General features: G+C 43.1%; 1 protein-coding gene across 1 annotated transcript in view; it reads right to left on the minus strand.

Moving 5' to 3' along the window:
• Positions 1-730: 730 nt before the first annotated feature.
• Positions 731-12,396, minus strand: part of MRAS (muscle RAS oncogene homolog) — a 261,349-nt gene continuing 249,683 nt past the window's right edge. The window contains exon 6 of the mRNA XM_078682089.1: positions 731-1,619. Within this exon, the coding sequence (XP_078538215.1) occupies positions 1,520-1,619 (100 nt within the window). The 3' untranslated portion in view covers positions 731-1,519. The remainder of the gene's footprint in view (positions 1,620-12,396) is intronic.

Genomic DNA, 12,396 nt, shown 5'->3' on the forward strand with positions numbered 1-12,396 from the left:
TCAAAATGACCACAGAAAGACTCCCAAGATTTGGAATTTCACACCATTGTGCAGACTTCCCAATTACCTGCTGTAGTATCATCTATTTTTTTCTCATCAGCCAATGTTTTCACTCCTCTGTACATAATTGAAGTAAACACTGTTTTAACAAGCCACATCATGGGTTCAAGTTTATTAAAAACAGGTTTGAATTCTTAAGGGAAGAGGTTGCTGAAATAAACTTCTTTGAATACCTGACCATTTTTCCAACGGAGCACATAGTAAAATAGGTTTTATTTTCTTGTATTGAATGGAATCAATAATGTTGATCATACATGTGACCACTAAGTAAGGCCACCTTACACTCCACTGCTTCATCTGCCTGTACTTCGAGTAAGAAACTATCATTCGAAGCAAGTCTTATGTTTGTCAAATGAGGATTTGAACTAAAATGCACTGGTTGGAAAACCAGTGCTTTACCAGATGTGACACTCTTTGCTGCTGCTTGGGAACCCCAGTTTCATATTGTTGTATTGTTAAATGTTACTACCCAGTCAGTATAACTGCAGCGTTTAATGTGGGCGGAGAGGGTTTCTAAGTGCTGCCAGTTTGCTATTGGCAGGGGGTTGAGAAATGTTTGCCCAACATGGCACACTTTGGGCAAGTGGAGAAGCTGGATTACTAGAAATGAAAGAAAAGAAAAACATACTAAGTAAGCTTGCTAAAGCAATAAATCAAAAACTACGGCTAATTGTCTGAAATACAAATGGTCCAAGGTTTATTTCTCAACAAATAAATTAACATTTTAGAAAAAAAATAATTGATCTTGAATGTCTCAGTTGTTCATTCTAACGGTCGGCAAACAATAGGAGTAAAAAACACACACCATAAGCCCCAATGGCAAATAGTTTTGCCTTTGTTTCCACTTCGTTTCTCCTCCTTGTTTTTATGGGGTGGGTTCTTGGCTGCCCTCCAGGGCTTGACACAATTTATGAAGTCCCTGAGCGGCTGGAATTCATTTAGATTTCATATGAAACTTTCTTTCGACATTCGACTCTCTCTCGCGCAGCATAAAAAGTCTCCTGCGGAGAGGACTGGGTTGGCTCAAAGTCTTTATTTTTATTTTGTTTTCTTCATGTGACGTAGGCCTTCCGATCCCAATCTCTCAATCAAAGTGATTTTTCTTATGTCACATTGGGTTGCATAAGTGGTCCCCCTGCCCCTGGGGACATGTTGGCGTATTACCCTGGAGGGTTCAAGAGAGAGTATGAGAAATGGCACACACTGGCACTGAAGAAAGCCATTTCATCAGCTTTCCCTAAGGCCTCCTGGGCCTGGCATCCAGTACAAACGTTTTGCTTCTCATGATACAAGCTGAACCCAAGAAACGCTGGCCTCAGTTCAAGTATGCCGCCTTCCCTGGGTCAGCGGCGCGCCGCTGCGGGCGCCGCGGTTAGAAGTGTTACTGTGCAGTTTTAGGCAGGACAGTGCGTCACCAGTTCTTCTCAGTTCACGTGCACAACAAGGCCCTAGGGAGCGGTCACAATATTGCACACTGTAGTCTTTGGGAAGTCGGGGCCCGGTCTCCGCGCCATTTGGATTTTTTCTTCTTCTTCTGGCTTCTCTCGGGAATCTGTTGTCTGTTGAGTGAGAGAAAAAAAAGAGAGCATGAGGAATAATGGAATATCAGGATTTGTTTAAAATCAATTTTACTGAAAGTCACTCATGCAGCCGACCTGCGAAACTTACGTGCAATTAAAGCTCAGAGGAAGTGTGAATTCTGGTATCTTCAGGGAACTTCGGGCCATATTATCAAGACTGGGCGATAAAATTATCGGCGCTTTATCGGCAGAAAACAGCCGCTAAAGTGGCGATAATGGGCTTGATAATATACCCTTGTGAATTCCCATAGAAACCCAGGTTAGACATCTAACCTAGGCTTCTTTGGGAATTCGCAAGGGCATATTATCAAGCCCATTATTGCCACTTTAACAGCAGTTTCCTGCCGATAAAGCGCCGATAATTTTATTGCCCAGTCTTGATAATATGCCCCTTGGTGTGAAATAAAGGAGTAACGTTACAGAATGTATAACCCACTTCCCACATTCACTTTACTCCGAATAGCATGGTGGAACGTCTGCTACGACTGACCAGCCGCGGCCCTTGGAGGGAGTTACGGTGGGGCAGGAAGGCGGGGCGGGGGAGGGGCAAGGTGGGGGGGGGGGTGCAAAAAACTTGAATATGAATAATTGCAGGTAAGTAAACAATTTAATGAATAAAACGAATTTCTTTAAATTGTTTACTTACCTGCAATTATCCATATTCCAGTTTGTAGCACACCCCACCCTGCCCCGCCTTACTGCCCCACCAAAACTCCCTCCACGGGCCGCGGCTGCGACTGACGTTTGTTATTTGTGCCATGCGCTCTCCGCCCCAGCCTCGCATTCAGGTCTGCAAGCAATGAGGGAAGGGGCACAGGAGAAGAGCCAAAGCTCACTTCTAGCACCCGCTCCCTTTCCAGGCACAACACTGAGGGGCATATTATCAAGAACGGCGATAAAATTATCGCCGCTTTAGCGGCAGGAAACTGCCACTAAAACTGCGATAATGGGCTTAATAATATGTCCTTGTGAATTTACATAGCAGCCCAGGTTCTGGTGTTAACCTGGGCTGCGATGGGAATTCACAAGGGCATAATATCAAGCCCATTATCGCTGTTTTAGCTGCTGTTTCCTGCCGCTAAAACGGCGATAATTTTATCGCCGTTCTTGATAATATGCCCCTGAGTTTGCGCGTCGTCTTGGTGAACGTGTGGCCGGTGGGCGGAAGGGGAGAAGAAAGGTTAGGGTTTCAGGGGGTATGAGTAAGTAAATGCAGGTGAAGGGAAAACGATGAGGTATATGTTTCTAATTTAAAGAAAACATTCCAATAATAGGATACATACTTGGCAAGTTAAAATCTATCATTTAGGAATGGTGTTATGTCCTGTCGTGCTCTAAAGTCTTTCACCTTCCTTGTACAGGGAGTGTCACATCCTACTTTCTGCCATACTTCTGTGGTAAACGACATGTATAATGTATTGTGTTTCCTTCCTTTGTAGATGGGGAAGACGGTCAAAATTCGCTTTACGTCATTTTTCTGTGCAGCACCTCAGTCACCCTATTCTGTCCTGATCTGTGATGTAATAGAATTCTGGGGCAACCGGTGTTCCACCTGTGACAGTTGGGACAGAGTCACATTGGGCTGAGCCATAATCAATACATATTTAAATTAAACTTGAAAATAAAAAAAGTGTGTAACAACAAAATTATGTAACAGATGGTGCCTATACAATTCTCACGAAAACATGAGCACATGACTTTGGGATATATAGAGAATCCCAAAAGCACTAGTTTCCCACATGTACAAACCCTTCCCCCACTTTGGTGGCATGCTGAGTTGGTGATAACACGCAGCCACGGCCGCTGCAGGTAAGAGCGATGGGCCCGGCTTGGGGGGTGAGGGGAGGGGGGTGGGGAGGAGAGCAGGTAATTTTGAGAGACGACCACATGGGAAAATTAAATTAAAAAATGATTTTCCTTAGCGGTCGCCTCTTGGAATCCCCCCCCAGCCCGCCCCACCGCTCTTACCTGCAGTGGCTGTGGCTGGTAACACACACTGCACTGGGCATACTACCTTGCCCAGGAGCAAACATATTTGATAGGTATTTTAACCACTTTTAGATACTGTCATAAAATATCAAGTAGCACTTCCACCTAGTTATTGGGAGTCCAGAAACCCTAGGTATGTGTCACATGCATAGATTCAAAATAAGTTTTTAATCCCTAAGATCGGTGAAATACTGTGAAGTTTATACAGATTAACATATACACCTGACAACACATGCATATCACATTATACTACATTCAGAGTGAGGTTCTCCAGAATAGTAAAATGAACACATAGGGGCATATTTACAAGAAAGTGGCCGAGCGAGTGTTAGCTCCAAATTTGCTAACGCCACGCTTTTTCACTTTAGAAACGCAGGGATGCAACATATTTACAATAGTACTTACCTGTGTTTGTCCCTGCACTGACGCTAAAGTCAGCTGCCTAGCGCCAACGCAGGCACCCTTGCACCATAGTGCAAGGATGCATGCGTTGAGGGAATGATTGTTTATGTGCAGGATGGTCCTGAGTCTTAACAGCATTCTTAAAGACTTTAAATACACAAATGGGTTTAGAAAATGTAGCACTGAAACCAGGTTGCTTGATGACTACCATGTCACCAACAGAAACCACAGTGTTTTTGGTGGCTTTTCTAGAGTCAAAGTAGGATTTCCTTGCTAGGATTTTCACAACCTCTCTTCTACGCCACTCAGTGCAGACATTCTCATTCGTTATCTTAGTTGTGAACTCCTCCAAAGCCCTTACCCATGACGGCTCCACCAAAGTTCAAGGAGATCTGCCTCTAAAAAGAACAAAGGGAGACTTCCCAGTTACACTATGAGGAGTCAACCTATAAATCTCCACTTTCTTCAAGACCTCCTTCTTCCAATTGAGACCACTGATTTTGGCTAAAGCAATAACCTCTTTTAAGATTCTGTTAAACCTCTCCACCATGCCGTTGGTTTCAGGATGATAGAGAGAACACTGTTTGTGCCTGATACCCCGATTCTTTAAGAAGATTTCAATCTCCCGCCAAACATGTTGAACACCATTGTCTGTTAGGATGGTGTCTGGGTAACCTTCCCTAGCCATGAGATTTTCCAAAAACGCAATCCCATTTTTGGTCTCAATTTCACTTGTGTAGTAAATCTCTGGCCATCTTGAAAACATATCTATAACCACCAAGATAAACAGCGGTTGCCCTTCAGAATGAATGGGACTAAGAATATGCAAGGCTATTTCCTTCCATGGTCCACGAGGTATTTCTCTGACTAACATAGGTTGTACTCTCACAACCTTAGACTTTTCACACAAAGCACATGCCAAGCAATCTCTAACAATCTTTCTACTTGTAAATCCATGCATGTCCACCAATAAGAGGAGCGAAGTCTCTCTTTGGTTTTGGACATCCCCAAATGAGAAGTATGTGCTAAATCAACCAAATTGCTGCAATGTTTAAGAAGAGGAGCAAATCTTGTCCCACGCAGTAAGAGACCATTCCAAACACTCAAGTCATCTTTCACACTCCAAAATTTAGCTGCTTCCTCTGAAGCCTGTTATCTTGAGTGCCACCCTCTATTCACAAAAACCTAGACTTCAGAAAGTACTGGATCAGAGGATAATTCCACATGCCACTGGTCTTCAGAAATAATCTCCTCATCGATTACACAAACATGAACATCACTCTCTTGAAAATCCTTATCAGACACTCTCATCAACTTTCTCAACTAATCTAGATAACGTGCCTGCTATATCATTTTCTACGCCAGGAATGTACTTTATAGCAAAGTCTAATTCTTGCAAGGCAATCACCCATTTGGTTATTCTGCTCGAAACAAGATCTATGCCCTTCTTTACGAATATCTCATAGAGAGGCTTATGATCCATTTTGACCAAAAACTTGCAAAGAACGCTCCAGATGCCGCAGTATCCTTTCAACCTGTCATAGGACAGCCATTGCAGGGCAGTGGGATCAGTTTTCTGCCCCTTCAACTTGGCATTTAAAACTACTTGCCAAACCTTAAACTCCCCTTTTATTACATATAAGTCACTCGAAGGTAGGCCCTAAGTGACCCTATGGGCAGGTTGCTATGCAAGTAAAAGGTAGGACATGTACCTATATGGTTTACATGTCCTGTTAGTAACAAACAACCAAATTAATTTTTTATTGCTGTACGGCATGCTCTTCTCATAGGTGACTATTGGGAATTGCTTTATATACTTTTAAGTTTGAATTCCTAATTGCAGAGGAGTAGCTGCTTTATTTTAAATATCTTTAGATTGGTAATGGCAAATCCTCTTTTCTGGTTAAAGTTGGATTTGGCATGACTAGTTTAGGAGTGCCAATTTTAGAAAGTAGTCATTCCTCTGGTCTTAGCTGTTTGTGTGTTTTCCAGACTGTCTCCAATACCTGTCTGAGTTTGGGTGACAGCTCCACTTTGTGCATTCCCTTTAGACAGCCACAAACACTGCATTCATCTGCATACTGAGGGGTCTTCCTGGGCAGAGGAAGGAGAGGGACTGACATGTATACCTCCATTGCTAGTGTCCTGGCCTTACAAAAATAACTGATCAACCCACCAGGGTTAACCTGGCAGACAGGATTGGGCTGAAAGAGGACTTTTGCACTTCAAAAACCTTCCTTTGAAGTCACCTCCACTTCAAAGGCATTTTAGGGTATAAGTGCTGGCGCTCACCCATTAATTTATTTTCAAAGGATGGTCTTCAAGTTTGGGTGAAATGAGCCTAAACTCCTATCAAGACAGAGCAGTGTCTATGTGTCACCAATGCACACATAAAAAGGAAAACCAAAAGTACTGGTCATGTATTTAGAGAACAAAGTTATGACTTAAAGAGTATGCGCAAAAGAGAAAAAAGGATCAGGTTTCCATATAAGAAAAGAGAACTAACAAAGAATAAAAAAAGAAAGAGGGAGGGCAGTGGTCTGATTCCAGTCTGTTTCACAAGAAGTTGACCTCCCCACCATCTGCTCTGTTAAATCAGACTGAAGTAGGCAGACAAAAAAAACCCTATGGTACTTGGTGCTAAAGGGTCACTACTGATGAATCTATTATAATCAGCACCTCAACTGTGCTACCATCCACTGCAAACAAGGCATCATTTTAAATGGAGGTAGGGATTGATTCTGTTCCTGTAGTAGAGTGAAAATCTCCTTTGAGTGGATCAGGGATATTATAGTTTCTAATAAAATTGGGAACCTGCTCTTTAGCAACTCTCTCTCTCTCAAGAAATTTGTCACTGTGTGAATAAATAGAGGACCAAACATTCCTGTGTAAAAAAGGGGCAGGAAATGCTTCATTAGTGCATCACTACTACATGCTTTGTTTAATTAGCTGTTGGACCTGAAAGCAAAGAGCAGTTAACTTCGATCTGAGATGGCTACATCTTTTTTTCACTAACCAGGGTGAATTTGGCCTCTGAATGCATGAATGAACTTGAATGATGAGTGGCCTGCCACGTTTTCTATTGCCCTCTGCCATTCTCATTTGCATTTCAGCAACAAGCCCAGGAAGCAGGGTCCTGGCTGCTAAAATGGAAAGACAGGTGTTCCTGGCTTGCATTCTCAGGGGTATTTTCACATTTTCCTTTCTGGGACTTCCATGCATACATGATGACTCTGGGGAGGAAATTCCAGTGATGACTGACCTGCCTGAACAGAGCAGGGTGCAGCTAGGTACCACCATTGTCACCTGACACTCCATTGGTGGCTGAACTACTGGAGCATGGGTAATCTATGGCAAAGATTCTTGAGGCTTCACCATTTGAAACTCAATGATTTCCTTCCCTGCCTCAATAGGGCAAAAAGAACCACCAACATTGGAGCCATTGCTCTGCTAATCTAAATGAACCTTTACATCTGTTCATTTCACGAGTATGCATAGGTAGCAGGGAAACCCACATACATTAAACAGAAATACATGCATAGGAAAGATTGGTGTGTGTGTGTTACAAACTACATCTCCCATAATACCTGGTGGGAGGATAACATGATAGCTGTAATCATGAAACTATTTAAGCACCGCCTGCAAGCAGCCCGTTGCCTGTCAATCATTAGATGTCAGCCTGCTGAGACCCTGCCTCGACATGCCGTGCTGGGAGCCCCTTCCTGCTACCTTCCGCTGTCCTCGGTCATTTCCCTGTCAACGAGCTGGAGCGCGATCATTAGCAGCTGGGAGACTCGTAATTCTTCTTTATTGCCAACATGCTGGAGCGTGTTCATGAGCTGTTGAGAGGCTCGGATTTCCTTTCCTTGTTATTTCTTTGCCAACTCGCTGGAGTTCCTTTCTTCTTTTAAGCCAACGTGCTGGGGCGCTTACAAGGGCCGCTGTGAGGCTCGTACTTGTCCATTTTGAGTTTCACTGCTATCGCGCTGGGGCGCATCCAAGAGCCGTTGAGATTCTCATAAAAGCCTTCTTTTTTATTTCCGGATATCGCGCTGGAGTGCATAAAAGGGTTGTAGAAAGGCTGTGGTTCTCAACCTGTATTCGTCTGTGGATAAGCGCTGGAGTACTTATAAACAAACGCACTGAGTCTGCATTTATTGTACAGAAGAACCCAGTTTTTAGGTCTCGCCTAGCGAATGCAGCACAGCTACTTAGCTTGGCAAGACTCTATTGTTGTGGTTTCTGATAGCGAAGGGAGACAAAACATGTGCGCGCACGGACATCCGATTTGCACGTGCATGGCGTCTCCTCTCTGCAAGCAGATAATAAAAGTGTTCACGAAGCAGACGAGCCGCGGCGCACTGGCATTCCAAGGGCACCTGTTCCGAGCACTTCCCTTTTCTCTTATCTGGTGGGCCATCACGCGCGCCTTCTGTTTCCTCCCTCCCCTCGCTACTCTAGCCCCCACCCCACTCTCTCTGCTGTTCAAACGCAGTGCGCAGTCCTCATTTACAGCTGCAGTACAGACATGCACTCTAGAGAAAACTCATTCCAAACGCAGCTGTGCACTTCCTAAAGTCTATCAAACTGTGCAACTCCACAGCACAACTCTTATGAACCAAAGGTGCAATGCACAGCACTGTACACACAGCTGCCTTTATTTAATTACCAGGTCGAGGCTGCTCATCTACAACCATGCACATGAGGACAGCGAGGTACCTGTCCAGCTCTTCCTAGGTGGATAAGTAAGTCATCCCTCCTCCAGCACAGCCAGCTCCATGGCTCCGGCTGCAGCCCGTTCACCGCACCCCCGTGTCCTTCATCTCTTTGATTCTCTTCCTGCTGACAGGGTTTGAAAGAGCACGCATGCGGCTTTGTTTAATGCAGGCGGCCGTGGGGCAGGCAAGCCAATCACTAACCTTTAGTTCGTGGACCAGCATGTGGGGCCGCGAGCCCGGTGCAGCCAGCCGGTCACCTGACCACCCGCACGCTGTATTACTGGTTTTCTACATCTCTCACCTAAAGGAAACCATTCTCCTTAAAAAGCAGGTTTGTTTCGCATGTCGTCTTCTTCTGTCCAGTTTTTTTTTTTGGTCTGAGTTTCCTACTCCAAAATGGGGTCAACCTTTTTTCCCCGTGATGTCCTAACCTGCCTAAGCCATTAAAGAGGAGGCTTTGGGAAGAGAAGGTTGTGTGGCAACACTTTTACATCCCTATTTTTCGTTGTCCTCATTGCTCACCTTTTTGTCTTTGTTTTTTCTCCCTTTACTAGCTGCAGTTTTCTTTACTGGGTTTTCCCACCTAGAAGACCTTTATGCTGAGCTCTTTCTTAAGCCTGTAACAGGGTAGTATTGTTCCATGGTTGTATAGCTTCCAAATCTGTTATCATCTACAATCAAGAACTGACAATATTGCCCAGAATTAATTTCCTAACTGGGAACCGTTTAATTAGATATGTGGCATTAGCGCCAGAACACCTCTTGAAGTATTTGTCGTGCTTTAGAAAATGTATGCAATAACATAACATGACATCCTTCACATGTTTATTACGTGAAGGGTAACACCATAGCTACTGGGAGGAGTCACCATTCCTCGGGCAATCAAAAAGGGAACTACAAAGACCCTCACAATGTCCAGTCCTTGATATACAGTTGGAAACTTCAGGCTATGCATTCCTACACTAGGTAATTAAAGTGCAGCAGAGTGAGGCTCCTTATTAAGCTGGTAGCATGCTTTGAACTAGCGACGGGGTGGAGGGGGTCGTAGCTACCAATGGTGCAGCCCGTGCAGTGCACCGGCGCCCAAAGCCCCAAGGGAACTGAACCCTGATAGCTGCTGTGCAGCTGTCAAATGCGTCATTTTCCTGCTTGCATCAGGGCCCATGGTAAACTTGCTACGCTACTGCCCGGAATCACCTAGGTTTGCAAGTATGGTGACTAAAACTATGTGAATCCGGGACACCTAGGGCAGCAAGTGCAACATTATCTTAAGGTCACAAGTCATGTATTATTTTTTTTCAATTCCTGAGAAAATCTTCACAATGCACCATGGGCAAAATCCAGGACACTGGAGGGGCAGAAGGCTATCTAAAAATAATTATTCACTACACACGTTATTTTTATAGCAGTATTTTTAAGAGCTATGGCGAATAGCATGTGAACTTTCTCTATCACGAAAACTATCTAAAATAAGCCAGAAGCCTAGAGAACTAATTAATAAAAAAATTACAAGACAATCACTGAAAGAACTAATGCATGAAGTCATCTTTTCAAAATTATGGAAACTACCAGTAATCTTTGCTCTGGAATGTCCTTATTTACTAAGCTTTTGGGTTTTTCTGTGTGTGGATAGATGTTTTTGTGCAGCCCCTTTGAGAACCGACATATCATGCGCAAGTGTTTTCTTAGCAAACTTAATTTTACAAACACTTAAAAGAGCTTTTTAATAGATCCCTTTGGCAGGATCACTGAAGAAATTGCTAAATCTAAGTTTTATTTTCCTTGTGGCAGAGATTTCGAGCCAATTAAGTCATTTTATTTTGTCAATGTTTACGTTTTAGGGCAACACACGTGAGTAAGCTTAATATCCTGGCACGTCGACCCTATCTATCATCCCGTACTAAATTAAACTTCCAGCAGTTTCCTCCTGGTGACGGATAGAACGACAATTTTTTTTTTCTGTGACTGTTGTTAATCGTGTTACAAAAACAAACCAAAAATAACCCAGTCCTTTAAAATGCTGCTATATCCAACAACACAAACAACCACCCTGTATTACTGTCAGGTTCAAAGTACTATTTCCAGTCTGATTATCTTACAATATTTCTCATACTCTAGCATTCAATCTCCAACTGCCTTTCTTGGTTAATTCTGCCGAATGACAGTTCCTTGTTCTTAGTACCTTTTACTAAAATACTTTAGGCGCTATCTTTTTAGCCTGGGACTATCCACAAAGGCCATGATGCACTGAGCGCGGCAATAAAAACAATAATCCATTGGCTTCGTCCTCGCAGAAGCATTTTAAAGGCAGACGTTCGTGTGCTCAAAACCCATTGCCAGGAAGAAGGCACTTTTAAGATCCACACCCTTCTCATAAGTGACCCAAAAGGCACCTGGTCGCCAGTGCTAGCTGTGCAGAACCCGGACATCAGCTCTGAAGGTGGGTGAGACTTGAACCCATGGCAGCTTTACTCATGACAAACAAGACTAGCATGGCTTTCAGCAGTCTACTTGCCGCAGACAATTCAACTTAAAGCTCTGGCATGCAGTTGTGTTTTCTTCCTAATTATGGATTTGCTGCACTTGTCATGTAATCCTTCATTTTCTGAGTAATTTATAGACTTTAGCAAAAAACTATTTCCAGCTCTACCGGATCAAATGCTACAAAAAAGGCTGCCACATGTGTTTCCATACTGTGGCAGCTCATTAGGTCTCGCCTATGCAGAGCGCATGTGCTGCATATGAGGACCTTTAGCCGTCGCTCTGCTCTTTTTGGAAGCACATACTCGTAGCGGCATTCCCCTTGCGGTAGCGAGCAGGGGCGCGCCACAAGCATGAATATGTGCTTCCAAAAAGAGCAGACTGCTCACTGGTTATGGGACGAGCAATTGAGACTTGCTTGTAACAACATAAATGCATAGATTAAAGACTGCACCTTGGCATGTAGGGAAACTAAGTGTTTTTAAAAGAGAACTGTCATTCCACATGAATCCCAAGATATTTGTAACCTGTTGCTACATCTATGCGTTTGTCCTTGGCTCTCCATGAGAATGACTTACATTTTTTGTCAACTAGGTGGACTATTTTTCTTTAGTTCAAATTCATCTCTAATCTCTCATGTTCTATATATACATCCAATGCATTTATTGCCCTTTGAAGCCCAATAGGTGCCTGACTTAGTATGACTATGACATCTGCATATCGTAGTCAGAGAGGTGAAATATATAGTAATTATTGTTTTATGATTTCTGTCAAAAGCTGAGTGAAGAAAGTCAGTTTTATTTAATTTCATGTGACTGTAATGATTTTAATGTATCTACAAATAAACAGAAATTGAAACATACTTTGGGTATTGTGCTTTAGCATTAAGGTGTTAGGAATAGTGCCAATTTCATCTAGGGACCATTTACATTCTTTTAGTTTTAGAAAGCTCAGAGAAAAGCGATTTAACTCAAATCTCTTTGCTATTAGACAAACAATTTAAGAGTGATTGGCCATTTAAGGCACTGGATATCCAGAGGTCAAAAGCACTCAATCATGGTGTGATTAGTTGAGGGGTTTTACCATAATATACTTTATCATCAAGGTAATTACGTATTCATATGTATAGATTTACTGTTCTTAACTCCACATCTACATAGTTTGAT

The sequence above is a fragment of the Lissotriton helveticus genome, chromosome 3_1 (genome assembly GCF_964261635.1).
Source record: "Lissotriton helveticus chromosome 3_1, aLisHel1.1, whole genome shotgun sequence".
NCBI lineage: Eukaryota > Metazoa > Chordata > Amphibia > Caudata > Salamandridae > Lissotriton > Lissotriton helveticus.